General features: G+C 37.7%; 1 protein-coding gene and 1 non-coding gene across 2 annotated transcripts in view; both read left to right on the forward strand.

The window, feature by feature from the left end:
• The window catches only part of POLA1 (DNA polymerase alpha 1, catalytic subunit), a 318,421-nt gene that overhangs the window by 31,963 nt on the left and 260,249 nt on the right, over positions 1 to 26,209 (forward strand). The window contains exons 15-26 of the mRNA XM_010595733.3: positions 222 to 376; positions 2,880 to 2,964; positions 4,281 to 4,342; positions 5,786 to 5,875; positions 8,579 to 8,695; positions 11,423 to 11,598; positions 12,257 to 12,386; positions 12,874 to 12,993; positions 14,317 to 14,416; positions 15,919 to 16,043; positions 21,981 to 22,130; positions 22,532 to 22,654. Of these exons, the coding sequence (XP_010594035.1) occupies positions 222 to 376; positions 2,880 to 2,964; positions 4,281 to 4,342; positions 5,786 to 5,875; positions 8,579 to 8,695; positions 11,423 to 11,598; positions 12,257 to 12,386; positions 12,874 to 12,993; positions 14,317 to 14,416; positions 15,919 to 16,043; positions 21,981 to 22,130; positions 22,532 to 22,654 (1,433 nt within the window). The remainder of the gene's footprint in view (positions 1 to 221; positions 377 to 2,879; positions 2,965 to 4,280; positions 4,343 to 5,785; positions 5,876 to 8,578; positions 8,696 to 11,422; positions 11,599 to 12,256; positions 12,387 to 12,873; positions 12,994 to 14,316; positions 14,417 to 15,918; positions 16,044 to 21,980; positions 22,131 to 22,531; positions 22,655 to 26,209) is intronic.
• LOC111752237 (small Cajal body-specific RNA 24) lies at positions 14,905 to 15,035 on the forward strand. The gene has a single exon (XR_002787217.1). It is a non-coding gene; the product is annotated as a small Cajal body-specific RNA 24 (non-coding RNA).

Here is a 26,209-nt window from a genome sequence, read left to right on the forward strand (position 1 = left end):
CTCATAGCGACTCTGTGGGGCAGAGTAGAACTGCCCCATAGGGTTTCCAAGACTGGAAATCTTTGAGGAAGCAGACTGCCATATTTCTCCCGTGGAGTGGGTGATGGGTTCGAACTTCCAACCGTTTGGTTAGCAGCTGAGCACTTAACCACTGCACCACCAGGGCTACTTTTTCTTTTTCAGTAAATAGCTATTAATATATTACGTCTGTTCTCTTCCAGAGCTCTTGAATCAGCCAGTCAGTTGGTGTAAAGTTGAAACAATGGCTTTGAAGCCGGAACTGGTGAATGTAATTAAAGATGTTGCCCCTCCTCCACTTGTGGTTATGTCTTTCAGCATGAAGACGATGCAGCATGCAAAGACACATCAGAACGAGGTGAGGACCTCACAACAAGCTTTCTCCTTGCTTGAAGGCTTGATTGGATTTTGGAGATAAAAATATGTCCTACCTTAAAAAAAAAATGAGGCGAGGAAATAGGATAGATTTTGTACCTATGCTTGTGGATGCAATCCTTACCTGAACTTGTACAGCTTTTCTGCAAGTGAAAGTTATTCTTTCTGGAGGGGAAAGAATACTAATTCACTGTTTCCAAACTCCATTTTGGAGAATGAATTCAGTGTGGTGTTGGATTTTTTTTTTAAGAGTTAAATTGCTGGACTTCTTATTTTTTGTTTTAAAAAGTTTTTTTTGGAAAACTTCGAATGGACATAGAATAACAAAACGAACTTCCATCTATTCATCACTCATACTCAGCAGCTAGCCGAAATTTTGCCACGCTTGCACCCCTCTTTCCCCTTTTCTTTTCTCCTGAGTATTTTAAAGCTAATCTCAGACATTGTGTCATTTTACCCCTGTATACTTTGGTATGCATCTTTGAAAACATGCATACTTTCTTATATAATTATTATACCATTATCATATCTAATAAAATTAACAGTGATTTCTTGATATTATCTAAAATACACAGTCCATGTTCATGTGATCCTTTTCTCAGAAATATCTTTTAATAGTTGGTTTATTTGAATTCGGATTCATATAAGATTCACACATTGCATTTAGTTTTTATGTCTCTGAATTTCTTTGAAATGGGAGCAGCTCTCTCCTACCCCCTTCCAGTTTTTTTCAGTGACATTGTCTTGTTGAAGAATCACTGTCCACTGTCTTGTAGAATGTTCCCCATTCTGTATTTGTTTGCTTCCTTGCGGTGCCACTGAACTTCTTCCTCTATACTAGGGATCAGCAAACTGTGGACAGTGGGCCAAATCCAGCCCACCACCTGTTTTTGTAAATAAAATTTTGGTGGCACACAGCCATATCTACTCGTTTATGTACTGTCTGTGGCTGCTTTTACACTACAACAGCAGAGTTGAATCGTCATGACAGAAACCATATGGCTTGCAAAGGCTGAAGTATTTTCTATCTTGGCCTTTATAGAAGAAGTGTGCTGACCCCTGCTCTGTCCTTCATATTCCTGTATACTGTAAGTTGGCTCTAAAGGCTTGGTTAACTTCCAGTTGAACTTTTTTACACATCAAATCCATGAGTCCACAATGACACTGCAAACAATAGCAACAACACATTGGTCACCTGTGAAGGAAGCTAGGGAACCAACTCATTATTTTGAAAATTGGTAAATAAAGGGATTGAATCAAAGCATTTTCCTAGTACATATTGTATCTCAGGTAACCAAATAATTCATGGAGGCAAGTTTTTCTTTACAGGTTTCCAGTTAATAAATAATGAAGGAAAAATTGAATGTTACTATTTTGCAATCCAGTGAATCCAGTGAAATAATGGATCTAGGCAGTGATCATCAGTGGCTGCTAATACCATTGATAGAAGTAATCAATTCCATGTCTAAAGTATTCGTACCAAAAAAACTGAACCTAATTTTGATCAAGCCTTCAGATCTAACTGTATTTACAGGCGATACAGAGACAGAGGAACATGTTAAATGACACATTGGGATACAAGCAGCAGAATCTATACTGTGGGGCGTTCTACAGGACAAATGACTCAGGTTCTTCAAATAAATGGTTGGGAAATAATAGGTGGGCAGGGGTTGTACCTGTAGTTTTGCGTATCAACCAATTGCAAAGTATGGTCCTTATTTGGTGAATAAAATTGACACAGTTGAGAAAACATGAATCTTGCCTGGATATTTAATAATAATAAGGAATTACTGTTAATTATATTAGGTGGATGATCACATTGTGATATTTTATATATATAGTTAAAATACCATTATCTTTATTGTTGTTACCATGGAGTCGATTCTGAAGTACCTCTGGGTGGGTTCAAACCACCAGCCTTTCAGTTAGTGGTCCAGCGCTTAACCATTTGTACCACCCAGGGGCTCCTCAGCCGGCGAAGGGGAGATTTTGCTCCCCGAGGGACATTTGGCAATGTCTGGAGATGGTTTTGACTGTCACGACTGCAAGGGAATGGGGAGTGCTACTGGCATCTAGTAGATGGAGGCCAGGAAGCTGCTAAACATCCTACAATGCACAGGACACCCCCCTCCCCCAAACAAAGAATTATCCGGCTCCAAATATCAGTAGTGCTGAGGTTTAGAAACCATGTTTTAGAGACTGATGCTGAAGTATTTTGGGGTTTTGCTTCGGAGTAATCTGGGGAGAGGTGGGAAGTGTTCAGGATTTTAGATGCGGTGACCATTGGAGCTGAATGATGGCTATATGAGAGTTTACTGTTCTCTCTACTTTTTTTGTATGTTGAAATATTTTCATAACAAAAAGGTAAAATGTGTTCATATGTTCTAAAATAAATGTCTGGTAATATTCTGGGCGGTTTTGGTGAGAATGCAGAATAATACGTAGTGGACATGTGATAAGTGATTTTTTCCCTGCTTTCGTTGCAGATTATCGCTATGGCAGTGTTGGTCCATCACAGTTTTGCATTAGATAAAGCACCCCCACAGCCTCCCTTTCAGTCACATTTCTGTGGTATGTATTTTTGTAAGCTGGTTTACTAGTGACTTGATTTTAGTTTTCTTATTTTATCTCCAGCTGTTGGATCAGTAAGTTGTTTTTTTAAAAAAAATTAAGAGTAGTTAGCGTGTATTGTTAAAGAAGTTTTTTTTCAGCTGTGGAAATGAAGTTTTGTTGGATTGGTTGCCTCCTATCCAGCTGGCTTATTTTGTTTTAGGAGCAGGAGGCGGCAGTTTGATAATACCTTTTTTCTGTCCCAGTGGTTACTCTTTTGGAATTGAGCATTACAGAGGAGCTTTTTCCTGGGTGAAATTTATGCTTTAACTATTTTCTTTTCATGATAAAATTCTAAAGGCCCACCATAGCAGCCTAGCCACAATTTTCTGTGTGAAGAGACAAGATGCCAAGGCATCAGTGAGTAGTTACCTAGTTTGGAAGGAGTTACAGTGATAGCAGATTGGAGTTGGGCCATGCTATGTGTAAAATTCAGTGTATGAAGCTATTCTATAGAATTCTGCATGAGTCAGTCTCCAAGGTGGGTTCTGACATAGTCCGTGTTGAGTGCTTAGCCAGTTAAATATGTATTTGGTAGTAAAAGGAAGGAATAATAATACTTTTGCCCTGTTATGCTTCCTTGGATCTTTTCTAGTCCAGAACCAGAGATGAGCTTGGGCAGCATCTCCCTTGGATTTTAGGAAAGTAGGACTAGGAAATGCGCAGGGAAGGGAGTGTACTGGATTATTGCGGTGAAGTTTTATCCCGTAGGTGGGGTGGAATACATGCAACATAATGATGATGAGAATAGCCTGAAAAGTACATGGAGAGGTACTTAATCCATTCTTGCTTCTGTGCCTTATAGAGCAGTCATTAGCGCATTTCAGCATGCATTTATTCACCTTCTCTGTGTATGTCACTGTGTGAATGGTTGACATGAGGGCAAGGAACTTCATAGTGTAGTAGGGAAGCTTTGGTCAGCTTTACTTTTCTAATTTTGAGAAGGTTAGACTGAATTCTTCCGTCATATGCTGGTTGAAGGTTGGGGGAGGGGTTCTTTGGGAAAGACTTCTATACATTTTCCATTCTGACGTAGATAAATGGCAAATGTTTTGTCAAACAGTTTTAACAGTTGTAGGAACATTGGGTTCTGTGCTTGCCTGTTCTTTTGAGGGCCAATGACCTGACCAGTGTAAATACTTGACCGTCAACCCTTTAGGGATTGGGAGGAATTTATTTAAGTTTAAGATCATTTTAAATTGGAAATGATGCAGTGTATGTGTACCAGAAATTGGACTAAGATGGGTGTTGGAATCTTTATTTTTTCCTTCTCACAGTTGTGTCTAAACCAATGGACTGTATTTTTCCACTTGCTTTCCAAGAAGTCATTAAGAAAAAGGTAAAGAACTTGTTATTTATTCCTTTTAAATTTGAAGCATTTATTTGTTTGGAAAGAGAAAAAGGATGATGGTATGAGCTAGTAGAAATAGGTTATTTTATGTGTTATTTTATTAAATCTGTTGTCTCTAGATTGGGCTATGGTAGTAACCCGTTCAAAAATGTACTGGAACTATTAAGTTAGAAACATTGTTTAACAATGTTTAATCTTTCATTACCTGAAATTAATGAGATTCTACACTATTTCAGTAGATGGATATAGACTCATCCCCTCCTTCAGATAGCTTAATTGGAAGCTTTTGCAAAGTGCATGATCACGTGATTACTGTTTTGGGTAGAGCCCCACCTTAGCTTGAAGGAAGCCAAGTGAAGTGGGGAATATTGTGGATATTAAAGGGACATGTACTGGAAAGATTGACGTGGGCTGGCCAAATTTGATCAGTGATCTCTAAACTCCCAGTATACTCCATGAAGTTTTCACAGGTCCTTGATTAAATGGAAAGAAAAAATAGTGTAATGTAGTGAGTTTTTCACAAAAGTAAGTATATTCAGTGTCAAGAACTTCTTTAGAAGAGTATGTTGTTTCTTTTATGAAATGATGGCGTTGGTAAATTTGTAGTTTTTTTTAATAGTCTTACATGACAAAATTAAAAGTTAGCGACTTTCTCAGTTTCCACTTACTTTCAGTTGGCTTGAGAATCCTAATAGCCTAGGGGAGCCATTGGATCAGGTTATTATTTATGATGTGCCCTGAGTTTCCGATCCAAATAAAATAACCTAGGAAAAGTCCATCAGAATCAAATTGATCTTTTTTTACACCAAGTTAATGGTAAAACACATAGAGCCATCGACTTCCATTTATAAGAGTGAACTTTTTGAATACCTGATTTATATTCAGTAATCCAAGTGGAAGCATTTTGTATGAGGATGCATTTTATTTATACTTAAGACACTTGTAATTCTTAAGTGTATATTTATCATCTAGCTTCTTATTTATAGGATCTCGAACCACTGTTTGAGATTAATTTCTGCAATCCTTGGCATTTCTTTGTGGGGTAAATAGATGAACAAATCTACCAGGGGTTATATAGGAAAGTAATATTTTTGATGGGTGCTCTGATTCATATGTTATAAAGCGTGTCCAGATGCACAAGCGTGTCCCTTTGGAGGGACATTCCTATGGGACATTCCTACCCTTGATATTGCTCAGCACTTACAATTTTGCTTCATTCACGTGCTTATTACTAGAATGAGCTCCTTAGAGACTTAGTGCAATTATTACTGTGAAACCTAGAATGAGGAATTTCACTGCTGCATTTAGTTTCTGTAGATTTCAAATGGATGGTTTCTTTTAACCCTAAGAAATCTTACCCCAGTTCAAAAAGAGCCCAGGTACAGCACCTGCGAGGAAAGAGTAAGTGACTGGAATGTTTTTATCTAACAGAATGTGAAGGTTGAGGTTGCTGCAACAGAAAGAACGCTGCTAGGGTTCTTCCTTGCAAAGGTTCACAAAATTGATCCTGATGTCATTGTGGTGAGTAGATGCTTGATCATGTTGTGGGGAAGCTGTTCATTTCTTAGTTCTCTTTCGTGTGACTTTATTGGTACTTTCGAGCAGTCAGGAATCTTTGCAGGATGAAATGGAAGGATATCGCTGTATTTTTTGCTAATGGAAAAAGAAATCCCAACCCACTGAAAAAGTTTTTTTTTTCTCTAATATAAAAGCAACCTGTGAATTATTGTAGAAGTTTGGGATACTGCAGTTCATTTACACTTAGAAAGCCGCATATACAGAAGCAACTTGTGTAAACTGTTAGTGCCTCCAAAATTTTGGCTTTATGGCACAGTTGTATACTGGTCACAGGAGTTAATTCCCTTGGTTTGGTGCAAATCACGAAACTGTAAGTATTTAAACTTTATGAGCTCAGTGAAACCCTATGACATATTCCTTTGAGAGCGCAGGGCAAGGAACATTTCTCAGTGCTTACACCAGACAGTGACAACTAATAATTCATTGAGTGTTATCTTTGCTCCAGTTCCTAAGAGTCATAAAGCAACATGTTGCTTTATATTTTCACTGGCTTTCCTTAGTTTGTAGGTTGCTTGATAAGAATTTTTCCTTTTGTCTCTTTTCTGGGTTAATGGATCCAATTAATGGATCCAATTAGAGTTTTTTTTTTTTTTGAGGAAGGTAGGCTATAAATACCTATATTTTGAATGTAGTATTAGTAATTTTGTTACATTGAGGCCTTGCAAAAAGATTTTGCCATATCCTTCTCTGTGTTCGCTTTTGCTCTTGGATACCTTATCTGGTGATGATAGTATAGCTAAAGACCCGGAGGGCCTAGGGACTGGTATCATCAATGTCTGTACTCACTTCCTGATGTTTCGGGACCCATCTACGAAGTGCCAGGAAGCTTCTGTCCGTAGAGTTCTGCTTGGTGCTCTGGCCCAACACCAGGCCTTCACCGAGCCTCTAGTAACAGCCTGTCTTGAACCCCAAGGAGGTGCTATGGTGCCTAGGATACCTGGCCTGGCTTAGGGTGTGAGAGCCAGTTTTGTGTGTGAGAAATCCAAACAGATGTAAAAGAGAATCCTGATGGGGGCTTGAGTCCCTAATCCCAGGCATGATAATTTGGAAATAAGATTTCATCATGTCCTTTGAGTCTTTTAGATATATTTGTGTATTTTAGGATAATCTTTTATATTGTATTAAATTTATTTAGTATATATGTTAAATATTTATTTAAGAAAACCAAACCAAACCCGTTGCCGTTGAGTCGATTCCAACTCACAGTGACCCCATAGGACAGAGTAGAACTGCCCCATAGAGTTTCCAAGGAGCGCCTGGTGAATTCGAACTCCTGACCTTTTGGTTAGCATCTGTAGCACTTAACCACTACGCCACCAGGTTTTCCAAAATATATATATACACACACATATATATGAATATTTGTTTATTTTTAAATTTTATTATAAATGTATATATTACAGAACATTGCTATTTTTACCACTTTTAAGTGTACAATTCAGTGATATTAATTACATTCACCATGTTGTACATTTATCACCACTATTTCCAAAACATTTTCCTCACCCCAAACAGAAACTTAGTATCCCTTAAGCAATAACTCCTCTCTTCCCTTAGCCCCTGACCGCCACTAGTAAACTTTGGTCTCTATACATTTGCCTATTTAGATATTTCATATAAGTGGGATTGTGTAATTGTTGTCCTTTTGTGTCTGACTTATTTCACTTAGCATAAAGCTTTCAAAAGTTTACCCATGTTGTAGCATGTATCAGAACTTAATTTCTCTTTATAGCTGCGTAATACTCCCTTGTAGGAATATATACCATCTTTTGTTTATCCATTTATCTGTTGATTGGCATTTTGGTTGTTTCCACTTTTTGGGTACTATGAATAATACTGCAGTGAACACTGGTGTATAGATATCTGTCCTTTCAAGTCTTTTGGCCATATACCTAGGAGTGGTGGTATATATTTTTAATTAAAATTAATAACAAATAAATCCATTGATCTGATTTATTTTAAAATTGATTGTTTAAAATCATTATAGGCATGGGAACCATGTTATTCACAGAATGGAAATTATCATTATAGAAATGAAAAATGTTACATTTGGGGGCTATTTTCTACTCCATGTACTTTTGTTTCCTTGTTTTTATCAAGTTTCTTTTTTTAACTATTGAGTGGTGTATATTTTGTTGCACATTCATTAAGGGACTAAATCAGTTATGTTTGAACTCAATTCTTCAAGAAGAAACTAGATGCAGTTCTTGAGTTTTTTAAGAAGTCTTATGTAAACTGTCACACGACACTGGTGGGTTCTCTGTTTTTAAGAAAGCAAAGTGGTGTTGTTTGAATATGGCTTTTACCGATCGCATAAAAAGTATGGGGCATTAAATTTGCATTTGTCTCTGAGACTGTGACGCATGAGCTGCAAATTAAGAGACATCCTATGAACCTTGCATCAATTAGGATGAAATAAAGTTTATTCCAGCAATCTGCTTAGCAGCCTTGTTAATGTCAAGGCTAATGAATGCTGCTGATGAATAAATTCCTGAAGAAGAAAGGACCCCCAATTGGAGGTAAGCTCACAATGCCATCAATTAGAGACCAGAAAAAGAAAGGGCAAAGAAATTCTATGCATATGAAGATAAATCCTCTAATTTGCGTTTGTTATAACGTTATTGGCTGCCGTCTTTTTCTGACCAGGGTCATAATATTTATGGGTTTGATCTGCAAGTGCTCCTGCAGAGAATTAACGTGTGCAAAGTTCCTCACTGGTCCAAGATAGGTCGACTGAAGCGATTCAACATGCCAAAGCTTGGGGTAATAATCATTTTCAAAATCTTACTTCTCTATCTGGCTTTTTCATATGGAGTAGCTACCAAAGCACACACTATGCTTTTTCTGAATGGGAATTGGTTGTCTTACAAGAGGGCATCAGGACATTTTAACTTTAGCACTAAACATCTTTTCATTTGACTCCAACATTTTATTGGTAAAAGCCCCTGGTAGCTTTTAAAATGAGCTGTTAGAATTTAGGAACAGTGAACAGAGACACACCACATCCATGTAACTTCCACGTTGCATTTCTGAAGCGATAGCCCTTAAAGCAGAGTTGCAGGGTTCAGAAATCATTGAGTGTTGCCATTCAGGAAGAAGACGAAAAGGAAAAAATGGAAGGGAGCTGACTTTGAATGTATAAGGAGGCATTGGGCTAAGTGCTTTATGCATTAGTTACTCCTCACGACAACTTCAATTTTATTTTACAGGCATTCTCACATGGGTATGTAACACATTCAAGATCATGTACCTAGTAAGGGGGAGAACTAGAATTTGAACCCAGGCCTGTCTGACTCTTTTAAAACTCATATTCTTTTCATTTCACTAACTTTTTTCACTGATGGAGGTTTTACTGGTTTTTGCAGGCAGCACCTTCACTTCCTAAAGCTGACACTGCTCAGTGCTTGACACCTTATTTCACTTAAAGCTTATGAATAAAATGAGCATGTTGCCTCATCAGAAAACTTTTTTGGCTTCATCCCATGCTGTGGACATTGCTATGAATGTTCCCGTTTCTAAAATGTGCCACAACCCCTCTAATTTGTCAGCATCTTTGGGTTTTATGTAAAATGTTTCTGTGCAATAGAGTCTACCTGGAAAATATTTTGAGATTTATGCCTTTATTTTTCATGCCACAGTTGTCATGATGATGATTTGAGAGCTGTTTCCTGCTGAACCCATTTTGATTCAGGCATTACTCAGTTTCTCCAGACTTACTTGCTCTTGTTAGGCTACCTTAATACATTGTACGTTCTCATTTTTTTCTTACCTAGTTATTTGCATACCCATGGTATAGTAGAGCAGAGTGGTTAGAGGTTCAAATTTTAGAGTCAGTCAGGCCTGGATTTGATCCCACATCTTCCATTTCTAGCTGTGTGGCCTTGACTAAGTTACTTACCTCTCTGTGCCTCAGTTTCCATGTCTGTGAAATGGGGATAATTCCTTCGTTGCAGCATAGTTGTAAGGATTATGTGAGGGTTGAGAGGAGGACTGTAAGTTCTCATTCAATGTGAGGGAGTTGGTCAAGGCACAAGGAAGTAGATCCAGATAACATGACCTTGAAAGCAGAAATGTTTCTGCAAGAGGATGAGCAGAGCAGTGGCTTCTGAACAGCAATGTGCAGCAAGGACAATCTAGTGGATGTATATTGTTGTTAGGTGCGGTCAAGTTGGTTCTGACTCATAGAGACCCTATGCACAACAGAACGAAACACTGCCCGGTCCTGTGCCATCCTCACAATTGTTGCTATGTTCGAGCCCATTGTTGCAGCCGCTGTGTCAGTCCATCTTGTTGAGGGTCTTCCTCTTTTTCTCTGACCCTCTGTTTTACCAAGCATGACGTCCTTCTCCAGAGGCTGATCCCTCCTGACAACATGTCCAAAGTATGTGAGACGTAGTCTTGACATCCTTGCTTCTAAGGAGCATTCTGGCTGTACTTTTCCAAAACAGATTTGTTCATTCTTCTGGCAGTCCACGATACATTTAATATTCTTTGCCAGTGTCACAATTCAAATGCATCAGTTCTTTGGTCCTCCTTATTCATTGACCAGCTTTTGCATGCATACGAGGCGATTGAAAATACCATGGCTTAGATCAGGCGCACCTTAGTCCTCAAAGTGACATCGTTGCTTCTTGATACTTTAAGGAGGTCTTTCGCAGCAGATTTGCCCAATGCAATATGTCATTTGATTTCTTGACTGCTACTTCAATGGGCGTTGACTGTAAATTCAAATAAAATGAAATCCTTGACAACATCACTATTTTCTCCATTCAGTAGTGGACTAATGAACACTTCACAGAGTGGGACCGACTAGTTTGTGGACAGGGCTCAGCCTGTGGACCTCACCTGTTATAGCACTGCTAGTGGGTCCTCAATCTGGTCGCACTTGGGAGGCTTTATAAAGTAATTGGACCCTTCAGGGTGCCTTAGGAATTTATACCTTTTGTGGTGCTCTCCAGAGGATTCTGCTGCTACAGACGGGAGTTGGGACCACTGCTCTGGCTTCCTTTCCTACTCATATGTTTCAGGTGGTAAAATTGTTATTAACTCTTCATCTAGGCACTTGGTTGACTAACTCCTTGCTCTCTTCAAGGCTTTCTTTATATGGCATCTTTGTGAGGTCTCCCTGATCACTCTATTTAAAGTGGCAGTCCCCCCAAATTCTTTGTCCCCCTTAGCCTGTTCTACTTTTTTTCTTTTTCCATGTATTTATCACCTTCTAAAACTATTATTTCTTATTCATGGTCTCAGTATATCCCAAATCTCAGTATATCTCAAATCAGAAATCTTTTTCTGTTTTGTTCGCTGCTGTATTCTGAGTTCCTAGTGCAGTGTCAGTGTCAGTAAGCATTCAGAAATACCCGTTGATGAATGAATGAAGGGATGAATGAGAGTGTCATCGTTATGATTTTTGGGCTAGTTTCAAATGTTATAATGGAGTGTTCTCTTGTCTGCTCTTTCATGGGATTTGCTTTTTGTACCCCCTTGTAGAGCCGGAGTGGTTTTGGTGAAAGAAATGCAACCTGTGGCCGAATGATCTGTGATGTGGAAGTTTCAGCAAAGGAATTGATTCGTTGTAAAAGCTACCATTTGTCTGAACTGGTCCAACAGATTCTGAAGACGGAAAGGGTTGTAATCCCAATGGAAAATGTACAAAACATGTACAGGTATGATCCTGAGTGCTTCGGAATTTGTGTGTACTTGAAATTAGCAGCAGCCAGAAGCCAGTGCCATCCCTAGGCTGGTGGGGCAGGAGTGGGTGGTGCTACTGGAAGGGAAAATTGTCTCCATTAATACCATCTCCATTACCTTCATAATTTGAACTATTTTGCCTCTTGAATTATCTCCATCTCCCTCACCTCTCTTAGCAGCATCTATTGTTATTTCTTAAGAGCAGTTTGGAAATAGATAAGAATTTTGGGCTTTTTACCCTAAAAAAAGCGGACGTGAGGAGAGGAGTTTCTGGCTCTTTTGGTCACAGCTAGGGGCTATAACAGTGCTTGGCACATAGTAGGCATGCGATACATCTTTACTGGATGGAACGAATAAAAGGATTTAGGGAGTTTTCAGGTTTGTAGTTGACATGTAACTTCATTTTATCTTTGTGATTTTTTGTGTGTTTTGGAGGGGGATATTGGGATCAGTGGTAGGAAGGAATTCCTAGTTACATACCAGCCTTACTTTAAGTTGTTTCAAAAGTCGGGGTGCTGTGGCCCTGAAGTTACTTATACCAAAAATTCTATGTAGTATTTTTACAAAGTTTGGATTGTAGTCATTGTTTCTTTTAATTACTTGATTCTGTTTCATTCTTCCTTTTTGGTACAGTGAATCTTCTCGTCTTCTGTACCTGTTGGAACACACCTGGAAAGATGCCAGGTTCATTTTGCAGATCATGTGTGAGCTAAATGTTCTGCCATTAGCATTGCAGATCACTAACATCGCCGGGAATGTTATGGTAAATTTAACTTAGGAAGGGGGAAAAAGCATTTCCTGTTGGATTCAGTGTTTGCGTGGGGTAGTTGTTATATGATAATGAGTTTAAATGCATGCTTATAAAATGAGCAACTTGTATCCTGAAAGCTGGGCTTCTTTTGTAAAAGGAAGAACTGGTTGGGAGAAGGGGAGGAATGCCAGGTGCAGTATGTTGAAATTTGGGTGAACATGAGGGTCATCTTTCTAAACATCTGGATGTGTCTGTTTTGTAGAATGGTAGATTTGGGAATAAAGAAATAGCCAAGTTGTCAGTATTTGAAGCTCTCTTTGTCTTGCTTGCAACTATAATGCTTAAAGAAAACATTAGAAATAATTTAGTACCTTTTTTTAAGCAACCCTAATTGGGAAGAGCTTTGAAGGAGGTGCTATGATTAAACTTACCAGCTCCCAGTTGCTTTTGTTTGTTGTGGTTTTGAGCTCACATTTAAAAAAGAAATTCTATTTACTAGTCCAGGACGCTGATGGGTGGACGATCTGAACGTAATGAGTTCTTGTTGCTTCATGCGTTTTATGAAAACAACTATATTGTGCCTGACAAGCAGATTTTCAGAAAGCCTCAGCAAAAACTGGTGGGTCCAAAATTGGATAGTATTTTGCCTTTTCTTACCCCTCCCCCTTTATTACTTAGATAGCTTTTCTTTGCTGTAATAACATCTGCTTCCAAAATAATTAATATCCTGTGTACTGTAGAAACGGTTTCAAGTTTATTCCATTATGGTCATTCCCTTCTCCACTTTGCTCTGTACAGATAAAAATTACTTGGGAAATATGAAAGTTTTTGAGGGAGACATTAGGCCTCTCTGATGAGTGACCATACATGTCAAATGTTTTACCACCTTAACCCTACCCAAAGTGAAATGCCAGTTAACCCTTTTATTTCCTTAAGCCTATGGATTTGAACCTTTATTTTTGTGTTGCGTTTTTATGTACTAATATGATTATGGATCCCTGGTGGCACAGTGGTTAAAAGCATGGCTGCTAACCAAAAGGTCAGCAGTTCGAATCCACCAGCTGCTCCTTGGAAATCCTGTGGTGCACTTCTGCTCTGGCCTTTGGGGTCTCTGTGAGTTGAAATTGACTCGATGGCAGTGGGTTTTTTTTTCTTTTGTTTTAATATGATTAAGGTCACCACAATCAGGTTTCTGAATTAGCCTCTATCATATTGGAAGGAAAACTTAGTTTAGCTACTGTTTTACCAGCACTGATAGTAATTGATTCAGAATGGGGATTTCATGTTAAAATGTGATTCAGGTTCTCGTATTTGCTTGTTTATTTACATTATCAAAATTGGTGTAGGGAGTATTAGAGGAATTCAGCTGCTGCTCAAGTATTAGCCATTGGTCATTAATAAACTACTTGGGGATGAATTTTCCATATATGGTTATAATTATTTTAAGCTGTCTATATAAAAAATTTTTTTATATTAATAATGATAATACTGATGATAATATCCTTATGGAATATTTTGTGTTTTTACATCATGAATGTAAGAGTAGTAAGTTTAAGAGACTATAGTCTTAAATTTCCTATAATTTGAAGTTATATTTTTAGTATCAATTGATCAAAAAATATTAAAGGTTTCTATGGATTCAGAAACATTTAGGAATAGGATTAGCATATTTTTTATCAGGACACCAGAACATCACCATATGCACAAATTTGGGGGAAAAAGAAAGTAACTCTGAGATGCAGTACTTGTGCAGGTAACCACCATGCTTGGTGTTCATTGAGATTCACGAACACATTACAATACTTTTTTCCCATCAGTAGGAACAAACATTAATTAAAAGTAAATAGTATTAGAACTATCTACTGAAATTGGAAAAGGGGGGATCATAAAACTTCTTAATTAATTGATTAGCTGCTGAAGTTACCTTTCCATTTGATATTAGGGAGATGAAGATGAAGAAATTGATGGAGATACCAGTAAATACAAGAAAGGACGTAAGAAAGCAGCTTATTCTGGTGGCTTGGTATTGGATCCCAAAGTTGGTAAGGCTGCCAGCGAATTGGTTTGCCCGTGGTGTTAAGGAATTTCTTAGCATAGAGCTAGGCTTGGGAAGTTAGAGGACCTGAATTGTTTGACAAATTAGCAAAAAGATTTTATAATGACCTTATTTTATCTTTTGTTGTGAAAATCATGTTTGCTGGTCACCTGACATGGAATTAATGTGAATATTATCAAGTAACTTGAACTCTGAGTAGGAAGCATTTTTGACAAACAGCAATTTTTTTTTATGTAATGAAATGTAGTGGTAGTAATTTGGTGTTAGAGTCGGATTTGAATTCTGGTTATATGATCTGGGGCTGCCTGTTTAACCTCTGTAAGCCTCAGTTTCCTCCTCTTTAAAAGGGAGATAAGAATAATATCTGCCACATGGGGATTTAAGAAATAAAAGTGACTGTTTAGTTGTTTAGTATAGTGTCTGGCACAGAGTAAGCTATCAATATGTTTGCCATTGTTATTGTTGTCTTAGTCATGGACATTTATTTTTTATTCAGTTTCTTCTCAAGGTGAAGATAACTCTTTGTAAATGTCCTAGAAAAATACAGTAGCTTTCTGTTCACCCTTTGCAAGTAAAAGGGGTGGATCGTTCCACTACTGACATTTAGGTATATGTTCCTCGTCTAACTATTAGCACAGTTTGTGTATGGGTAAGTGCTAACCTTTTACTTCTTTGAAGAAATGGTTGTGAAAAAGAATTTAACCCTCACTGGTACAGATAACTACACATTTTGAAGTGAGGGTGGGAGAATAGATGGAAGGGAATGCTGGCATGAAGCAGAATTTAACAGTACACGCACCTCTCACTTACTGACATGGTTAGCTTCCAAAGACCAGGCTGTTAGGTGAAAATTGGCGTTATGCAAAAATGGAAGATGACCACATCAGATCACAAAATGGAGGATGACTATTATATAACTGCCAAATTACATCATTACATAACTGCCAAACCACTGAGACTGATGGCCCAGTCAAGTTGACACATAACCATCACAGCCAGCTTTACCCTCACCTTGCACCGTGGTGTTCGTTACTGCCAGACGTATGTTGTTAATGTGCAAAATAGTAAGATGGTAGATTTTTTACTACTATCATAAATGTGAATTGTTGGATAACGAGAGAGTTGATAAGTGAGGAGTAGGTGTATTTTTTTTTTGAAACAGATATGACTGCTGTCCAAAGTCATTAATATGGGGAGGTATTTGCTCATAAAGATGTACTTTGGGGACTGCTGGGGAAAGGACTGGGTCTAGCTGGTTCCAAGATGAGACACGATATTGCCTACTACAGTTTTGGTCCCTCTTTTGTGGCCTGGGTTTTCACTTTAATCCAAATTATTTTATGGAGTGGTAGTAGACTCTTTTTTCCTTTTGTCTACCTCACAGCTCTTGATAGTTTCTAACATACTTCATGGTGTATTTTCTAATGTGACATTTTGACAGATTTGCACTTCTTTAGACTTTTTATGACATGGCTTTTTTTTTTTCAGGTTTTTATGATAAGTTCATTTTGCTTCTGGACTTCAACAGTTTATATCCTTCCATCATTCAGGAATTTAACATTTGTTTTACGACAGTGCAAAGAGTTGCTTCAGAGGCACAGAAAATTACAGAGGTTCGTACTCAACGGGGGCTCTTTAAATTGAGGTTAAAAGTAGTGCTTATAAAGGAAAAGAACCAAGGGAATTAACTTTCTAGTTTTTCCTCTTCAGGACACATGCAATCGTGTCCTTTCTGAGTGGTCAAAAAAAGGGAAGGGTTGGGTAGGAAACAGACTGGTTCGGTGTCTTTTTTTGTTTGAACACATATAATTCACATACCATACAATTCACCATTTAAATTCATTGGCTTTTAGTATGTTCGTAGGGTTTGCAATCGTCACAATCAATTTTAGAACATGTTCATTACCCCAAAAGAAATCCCCTACCATTTAGCTGCCACTTCACCTCTAACCCCTCCATTACCTCCAGCTCTAGTCAGCCACTAATCTACTTTCTGTCTCTATAAATTTGTCTATTCTGGACATTTCATATAAATGAAATCATACAATATGTGGCCATTTGCTTTTGGCTTATTTCACTTAGCATACTGTTTTCAAGGTTCATTGACATTATAGCATGTGTCAGTACTTCATTCCTTTTTACTGCCAAATAATGTTGCATTGTATAGATACACCGTATTCCATTTATTTTAGAGTCAGCATGTCAAGTTCTATAAAAAAGCTGGCTGGAATTTTGATAGGGATTGTGTTGAGTCTATATATCAATTTGGGAAATATTGGCATCTTAACAATATTAAGTCCTTAAATCCATGGACATGGATTTATTTAGGCCTTCTTTCATTTCTTTTACCAATGTTTCATAGTTTTCTTTGTACAAGTCTTGCACTTATTAAGTTTATTTCTAAGTGTTTTATTCTTTTTGGTGCTATTATAAATGGAATTGTTTTCTAAATTTTGGTTTTGGATTGCCTATTGCTAATATATAGAAATAGAACTTTTTCATTTTTGTATATTGATCTCGTGTCCTGCAAACTTGCTGATTAGTTTTAATAGGTTTTTTTTTGTGTGTGGATTCCTTAGGATTTTCTCTATATAGGATCATGTTATCTACAAATGGAGATAGTTTTACTTCTTCATTTCCAGTCTGTTGTTGTTAGGTGCTGTCGAGTCAGTTCCAACTCATAGCGACCCTGTGTACAACAGAACGAAACACTGCCTGGGTCTCACAGTTGTTGCTCTGCTTAAGCCCATTGTTGCAGCTACTGTGTCAGTCCATCTTGTTGAGGTTCTTCCTCTCCTACACTGACCCTCCGCTTTACCAAGCGCTGTGCTCCAGGGACTGATCCCTCCTGATAACATGTCCAAAGTATGTGAGATGCAGTCTTGACATCTTGTTTCTAAGGAGCAGTCTGGTTTTACTTCTTCCAAGACAGTTTTGTTCATTCTTTTGGCAGTCCATGGTGTATTCAATATTCTTCACCAACACCACAGTTCAAAGGCATCAGTTCTTCTTCGGTCTTCCTTATTCATGGTCCAGCTTTCACATGTGTATGATGTGATTGAAAATACCATGGCTTGGGTCAGGTGCACCTTAGTCTTCAAGGTGATATCTTTGCTTTTCAACCCTTTAAAGAGGTCTTTTGTAGCAGATTTACCCAATGCAATGGCATCTTTTGATTTCTTGACTGCTGCTTCCAAGGGTGTTGATTGTAGATCCAAGTAAAATGAAGTCCTTGACAACTTCAGCCCTTTCTCCATTTATCATCATGTTGCTTATTGGTCCAGTTGTGAGGATTTTTGTAATCTAGATGCCTTTTATTTCCTTTTTCTTGCCTAATTGCCCTTACAATGTTCAGTAGTAGCGGTGAGAGCGGACATCTGTGTCTTGTTCCTGATCTCTGAGGAAATCTTTCAGCCTTTCAACATTAAGTATGATGTTAGCTGTGGGTCTTTCATAGATGCCATTTATCAGGTTGAAGAAGTTCCCTTCTATTCCTAGTTCGTTGAGTGTTTTTATCATGAAAGAGGTTCGGTTTTGTAAAATACTTTTTCTGTGTCTATTGAGATGATCATGTGGTTTTTGCCCTTATTAATTTGGTGTATTACATTGATTGACTCATATGTTGAACTAACCTGCATTCCTGTCATAAATCCCACTTGGTCCTGGTGTATAGTCCTTTTAATATGTTGTTGTATTCCATTTGGTTATATTTTGTTGAGAAATTTTGTGTTTATATTCATAAGGGATATTAGCCTGTAGTTTTCTTTGTGTGTGTGTGTGTTGTCTTTGTCTGGTTTTGGTATTAGAGTCATACTGGGTCTCATAGAATGAGCTGGGAAGTGTTCCCTCCTCTTATATTTTTTTGGAAGAGTTTGTGAAGGATTAGTGTTAGTTCTTCCTTAAACATTTGGTAGAATTAATCAGTGAAGCTGTCTGGTCTTGGCTTTTCTTTTTTGATTCCTAATTCAGTCTTTTGCAATAGGTCTATTCACATTGTCTATTTCTCCTTGAGTCAGTTTAGTTAGTTTGTGTCTTTCTAGGAATTTGTCTGTTCTATCCAGGTTATCTAATTTGTTGGCATGTAATTGTTCATAGTATTCTCTTTTAATCCTTTTTATTTCTGTAAGATCTGTATAGTAATGTTTCCTCATTTATTCCTAATTCAGTGATTTGATTCTTTTTCTTTGTCAGTCTAGCTAAAGGTTTGTCAGTTTCATTGATCTTTTCAAAGAACCAACTTTGGCTTCATTGATTGATCTCTGTTGTTTTTCTGTTCCCTATTTCATTTATTTCCACTCTTTATTATTTCCTTTCTTCTGCTTTCTTTTGTTTAGTTTGCTTTTCTTTTTCCTGGTTTCTTAAGTTAGTGTCTTAGTTATCTAATGCTGCTGTAACAGAAATACCACAAGTGGATGGCTTTAACAAACAAATTTATTTTCTCAAAGTTTGGGAGACTGGAAGTCCAAATTCAAGGCGCCAGCTGTAGGGGAAGGCTTTCTCTGTCAGTTCTGGAGGAAGGTCCTTGTCTCTTCAGCTTGTTTCTTGGTTCCTTGGAGATCTCCATGTGGCACGGCATCAATTTCCCCTATCTCAGCTTCTAGCTTGCTTGTTTAATCTCTATATTTTAAAAGAGATTGACTCAAGATACACCCTACACTAATCCTGTCTTGTTAACATAAACACAGCTCATTTCCAAATGGTATTATAACCACAGGTACAGAGGTTAGGATTTACAATGCATATTTTGGGGGGACACAATTCATAACAGATTACTGATTTGAAAGGTTTCTTCTTTTTTGATGTAAACATTTACAACTATAAATTTTCCTCCAAACACTGCATTAGCTTCACCCCATGTTTTGATATGCCCCTTATGCCTTTTTACAGTAAATCCCCCCTCCAGAGACAACCATTGAGCTGACTTCTGTCGCCATAGCTTAGCTTTGCCTGTTGTAGAACTTCATATAAATGGAATGATATAGTATGTATTCTCTTGTGTCTTTTTTTTTGTTCAACATAATGCTTTTGAGATTTATCCATGTTGTTGCATTATCAAGAGATCTTCCCTTTTATTGCTGAGTAGGCCTCCATAGTTTGTTTATTCATTCTTCTGAGATGAATGTTTGGGTTGTTATCAGTTTTTGGCTATTATTAATAAAGCTGCTGTGAACATTTTTGTGAAAATCTTTTTTGTGGATTTATGCTTTCTTTTCTCTTGGGTAAATACCTAGGGAGTGAGTTTGCTGGTTTGCATGGAAAGTGCATTTTTAACTTCATAAAAAATTATCAAATTGTTTTCCAAAGTAGTTGTAACATTTTATACTTCCAACAGGCATGTATGAGAGTTCAGGTTGCCCCTCATCTTCTCTAACACTTAGTATTTTCAGTCTTTATACATTTTAGCCATGAAAACATTTCTTAATGATTTGACTCACTAAAGAAACTTTGAAAAGAATGATTTTGAGTTCCCTGACCTGGATTTTAATCTAACCAATGATCATTCAGTCAACAGTTTTACATAGGACTTAATGAATGGCTCTTCATAAATAAAGCCTATACAATTGATCGTCAGTAGGGAATTTGATTAAAATTGGTTCTCTAGCAGTAAAAGACAGATTTAAAATAACTCTGTAAATTGTTTTTCTGTTTTTTGTACACATGGAAGAAGATGTCTCTTGTCCTCTATCTAGCTGCTCTATTTACATGTCCTTTAGTTCCAACCACGGGCTTGGGAGCTGTTTTTCAATACCAATTCCATATTCCCAGAAGAGAGAATCTGATAGGCTTGGTTAGGTTGGTGAGCACCCCTGGTCCCATCAACTGTGACCACAAGAGTGGGTTCACAGAGTACAAATATGACTGCTGAGGGGCTTTTCTGTGGGACTAGAGGATAATTTCACAAAGTGCTGGATAAAACCCAAAAAACCCATTGCCGTTGAGTCGATAGACATCCCCAAAAGGTCATGTCAACATTTGATTAATAATGTTCTTTGGATTGTGTCCTGCTTACTCAGTCAGCCTTGTGATCATTATCATTATCCAACCTCCCCACTCTTTCTCCCACTTTGTTTATTTGAGCTTTACCATTTTGATTCTAGAAAAACAATAGAGTCCTTTTAGAGGTCATTGAAGAAATTCTGTACAAATAGCACTTTATAGATTCCATATTATTTTCATGTGCAGTACCTCATTTGGTCTTCAGAACAGCTAGCATCACACGGCTAGTGATGGTAGAGCTGGGAGAGGATTGTACATTTCTGACACCAGATCCTTGCCGTTAACTTTTCATCTGACTTCAGTAGTTGCTGGGAATAATTGGAATGTGTACCAGGATCTCTTCAATAGGCTTGTTCTCATCATCTGCTGTATTGGAAAACAATAGGCCCCTATTATTATTGTAAGATTGCTCATTTGAAGCTATTGATCTTCATTAAATCAGATGCTTTGTAAGGACTGGGTTATCGAATGGCATGGACTTGACATGCTTTAAGCCAAGAGGCTTATTTTTGATTCTGAACCTTTGAAAGGGCAAATGTGCCTGGCTTTTCTTTGCAGCCTGTTAATAGAATTAATGGAGGCTTGAGAAAAATGGCCTCATGCTTTCCCTACTTTTTCCTGCTGTAAATTTTAATGTAAGAAGACTGCTGGTTGCTTTTCTAATATGTTGCTATTCTTCTACCAATTGCAAACAATTTATAGATAAAAGGGACTACATAAATGCTGAGGAATATATATGTGTTAATTTTTAAAATGTCATGGCCTATTTTTTTTTATTTAAATATGTGCTCCAAATTCTTAAAAGAAATTTGCTGATTTAGTATTTAGGTTTTTATTTGTTAGTCTAAAACATTTACAGTGATTGCTGTGATTCTGTGTGGTTTTAAAATTCTGTAGTGTTTTGTTTGAGAGTGCAAATGATTTAAAGTAGTATTTTAGCTGTTTTTTTTTTCTTTTAAGTCCTAGAGGTTTCTCTTAGTGTTTTATTTTAAAAAGAATTTCCCCAAACATGTTGCTCCCCAATCTTGGTGAAGAGAGGATGGTATCATATGTAAAAATTCATCCCTTTGAACAATATTGAAATTATGAATAACTACATGAGTGGAAGATGTTGAGAATGACGAGCTGATAGACTTGGTAGGAAAAGAGGGCAGTGTTGACTTGTTCTACAACCCTCTAAGTGCCTCTTATACCACGTATGCATTATGGACATTTACTTTTATAAGAAAGTAGCTTTTCAAGAGGAGCCCTGGTGGCACAGTGGTTAACCACTTGGCTACTAACCCGAAGATCCGTGGTTCAAACCCACTAGCAGCTCTGTGGGAGAAAAGACCTGGCAATCTGCTCTCGTAAGATTACAGGCTAGGAAACCCCCTGGGGCAGTTCAACTGTGTCCTGTAGTGTTGGTATGAGTCAGAATCCGCTCGACAGCGCAAAACAGCAGCACCTTTTAAAAATGTCATCATGGGAATAAGGCTTCCACTGAATATTATTTTAGAAAAGTATTTCTCAAAAATTTGATTTGTCTGTCGTTTCTATTGTATGTTCATCAGGATGGAGAACAAGAGCAGATCCCTGAGCTGCCAGATCCGAGCTTAGAAATAGGCATTTTGCCCAGAGAGATTCGGAAACTGGTAGAGCGGAGAAAACAAGTGAAACAGCTAATGAAACAGCAAGATTTAAATCCAGACCTTGTTCTTCAGGTATGTTTTTTCAGTAAGAGATATCTGAGTGACAGTCTTCAGTTTTTAGGATTTGATTATTTGATGCTGTGGGCAAATGCATGTGCTTATTTTAAGTTTGTGGGTAGGCACCCATTAAAGAACAGCAGAATGCCTTAGAGTGGAAAGCAGCTGTATCAGCAAAGGCTGTATCTGAGCAAGACCCTGCTGAATCCTGGGAGCTTTGGAGTCTTACGTTTACTTGCTTCTAGGACGTCAGGGTATCATGGATCTGGGAAGTTGGCTTGAGTATGTTAAGAATTTTTTATTTCAGGGATAGTGAGGGTTTCTCCCTTTTATTTGCAGTCTAGCAAGACATCCAGTATAATGCTTAACTATCTGCAAATGTTGTTGTTTTTCTCTTGTCCTTGTGGGACCTGCAGTATGACATTCGACAGAAGGCTCTGAAGCTCACGGCAAACAGTATGTACGGCTGCTTGGGATTTTCTTACAGCAGATTTTATGCCAAGCCACTGGCTGCTTTGGTGACATACAAAGGAAGGGAGGTAAATGGCTTAACGTTCACATCTCTGAAAATGAGAATATTTTAAACTATACACGTTGTAGTGTGAGAGAGCCAAGTTTGTTACCTACTTATACAGCTTCAAATACTTCCTTTTTAGAGTAAGTTTAAAACTAACAGGCATTTAAATAATCATTCATTGATTCACTGTGTGTGTATGTGTTTATTGCTACATGCCAGGCACGGGGTATATAGTGTGCAGCAAAACATCAAAGGTCCCTACTATTATGAGGTTTATATTCTACACGAGAGTTGGATATTGGGAAAACAGACTACAAATAAATGAATAAATAAATAAAAATGACTAAGAAAACGTGATAGAAACAAATGCTCGACAGGTAATTAAAACCGAGTGGTGGACTAGAAGAATGTTTAGATGGCTAGTTTAGATTGGACAGGGAAGGCTTCTTTGAGGAGGTGACATGAACTGAGACCTGAATGACATAAGGGAGCTAGTTACATGTAGTTCAGGAGGAAGGTCAATTTAGTCATAAAGGTCAGCAATGAGAAGGCCCTGATGGCCGTGAAAGCCCGTGAAAGGTTTAAACCGTGAAGTGATAGGCATTTCACTACTTCTGAGTAGAATGGCTTGAAGGGGACAAGAATCAGCTGGGCAACCAGTTAGGAGGCTTGTTGTGGTAGTTCAAATATCAGATCATGGTGCCTTAGGCTGGTGGTATTAAAAAACCCAAAAAAAGGTATTAGTGGAGGTGAATTTGTGACATATTATGAAGATATACAGGATTCGCTGATGGATTGGGGTGTGAGGGAAAGGAAGAAATCAAGGAGGCTGCTTCCATTTTTGTCTTATAGCTGGTTAGCTAACGGGACCATTTACTATGATGAAAAAAATGGGGAGGGAGGGATTAAAAGTTTTTTCTTGGATGTGTTACCTTTGAGATATGTAATTGATTTCCAGGTAGCCATATTAAGTAGTTTTTAGATGTATAGATCTAGAATTCTAGGAGTATGTCCAGACTGGAGTTACAGATTAAGAGTCATTGGCTTTAGAAAGATGGGTCAGATACCAAATAGATTTGAGGTGTTGTCACTTTATGAATGAACACTGTAAGCTTCATCTGCTTTAGTATTACGTGCATGGGTTTTTCTTAATTTGTAAAAGAATAAACCAAAAACCAAACTCATTGCCATCAAGTTGATTCTGACTCATAGCGATCCTATAGGCTGGAGTAGAACTGCCCCACAGGGTTCCAAGGGTGTAATCTTCACAGAAGCAGACTGCCACATCTTTCTCCATGGAGTGGCTGTGAGTTCGAACTGCCGACCTTTTGGTTAGCAGCTGAGTGCTTAACCACTGCACCACCGGAGCTTTTATAATAGTTACATTAAATACTAAATACCATTTAGTTCCAGTAAACTGTTGTTTCCTTTTAATGGATTTAATACTACTCAGTCTTAAAGAAGGTAGTGGTTATGGGCAGAATGCTAGTATTGGGGGTCTGGATTCAGAATATTCTAGAGCAGGAATCAGCAGATTACGGCCTCTTGGCCAAATCTAGCCTGCCATATTTTTATAAATAAAGTTTTATTGGTACAGTCATGCTCGTTTGTTTTAATGTGTTACCTGCTTTTGTGTTACAACAGCAAGTTGAGTACTCATGATAGAGACTTGTATGGCCTGCAAAGCTTCAAGTACTTACTCTCTGGCCCTTTTCAGAAAAAAGTTTGCTGACCTTTGCTTTAGGGTCTAGACCAATGCTGTCCAGTAGAACTTTGTGCAGTGATGAAAATGTTCTCTGTCTGCACTAGCCAATAAAGTAGCCTCTAGCCACATGTAGCTATTGAGCACTTAATATCTGGCTAGTGCAACTGAGGAACTGAATTTTTAGTTTTACTTAATTATAATTAATACAAATTTAAATAGCCACATGTGGCTAGTGGCTGCTGTATTGGACAGTGCAGATCAAGTTGGTGTGAAACAAACATCAGGATGTTGTGAGAGTCACTCTTCTGTTGGTAGCCTTATTCGATAGACATGGGTAAAGCCTGTATTGAACATCAGTGATGTGTTAGAAACGTTTAGACGTATTATACAGCAATCCTTTGATACAGGTAATAACATCCCCATTTTGCAGATGAGAAAGTTAAGACTCAGAGATGAAGTACAGTAAGTAGGTATTTTGAATTTGAATCCGTGTCTTTCTGATTATAATTTTTTTTTTTTTTTACTATGTTAGTGTTGTCTGCCCTGTTTCAGGATGTCTTTCGTAACAGTGGTTCTGCTTTATGTTCTACCTCTTATTCCTGGAAGATCTTTTTCAAGACTCATGTCAAGACACAGGCTTTTTCACATGAGAAGATATAGGCCTTTTAGGGTTAGTTAAAGTGAGGGAAGGATGTTTTCAGTTTCTTAGGCTAAGTTTACTTCAAAATTATGTAAATTTTATCTCCGTATACGTATCCAGTGGCTGCTGATAGAATACCATCTTATTTTTGTATTAGGAAATGCACTCACTATGCCCCAACTGGGTGATAATACACGGGTTGACTATTGAGATTGGATCAAGGTTACTCTTAAGTTTCTCAGGAGAGGCAATAGTTGACAATTTACTCCCTTGGAGAGTGCCTCTTGCTGTTGGGAAATCCCTGTTGTTACATTTTCTGCATTGGCTCAGAAATCCACAAGCTTAAAAGGGCACTGTTGATAATGATAAGCCCCAAATTTGTCCAATGATCTCCCCCACTCCCCTAATCCATTGTATGTTAAGGGTAACATTTCCATTTAGCTGGATATTTAATAGGAAGTTTAAACTCAATTTTTATGTTTCTGTTGTATAAAATACAGCAATAACAAATCTTTAATAAACAATTAAGCAAACCCTTTCTCTACTAAAAAATAAAGGATTTCAAACAAATCTAGACTTAATCATATGTGATTTAAATTCTTGGCTTCTATTTTCTACTTTCCTCTTTCCACAAGTAACGATAAAAACAACTGTGGAAAGTAGACCTTTAAAATATTTTGAGGTTAAATGAGCTATAGTAATTACAGAGTTGTCCTCTGGAAATCTTGTTGTAGAAGAAGAGCCAGAGTCACCTATGGATATTATATCCTAAAATAAAAATGACTGTGAAATTATTGGTGATAATTATTAGCGCTGGAGGACAGAACAATTCTATGTGATAACCTGTCTTCGAGGTTGCTAGTGTTTTCCAGGTAGACTATTAGATGTTTGTGATTTCAAGCATCTCTCGATTATTAAAGAGGTATGAGGAGTAAAGTATAAATGGAGTGTCAGTTTTCTGAGATTTTGGAATACCTCTGTAACTCATCAAATTGGTATTTTTTTTTTTTGTAATAAGGTGGAGTGGACAAAATAATACAGTAACCTGAAGATCCTAGAAGTGGTTTGTTTTTAAAGCCCTTGTTAGGGTAAATTAAATTAAGGTTCAAGTGGAAATTAGTGAGAAAGAAACCTGGTAGCATGTCATAGCAAGATTTCGAAAATTGTGCATTCGAATATGGATTAATACACAGCCTGGGGAGGCCTTGAAGCCCCCGCTCCCCTTTTTTTGT

Source organism: Loxodonta africana, chromosome X, assembly GCF_030014295.1.
Source record: "Loxodonta africana isolate mLoxAfr1 chromosome X, mLoxAfr1.hap2, whole genome shotgun sequence".
Lineage (NCBI taxonomy): Eukaryota > Metazoa > Chordata > Mammalia > Proboscidea > Elephantidae > Loxodonta > Loxodonta africana.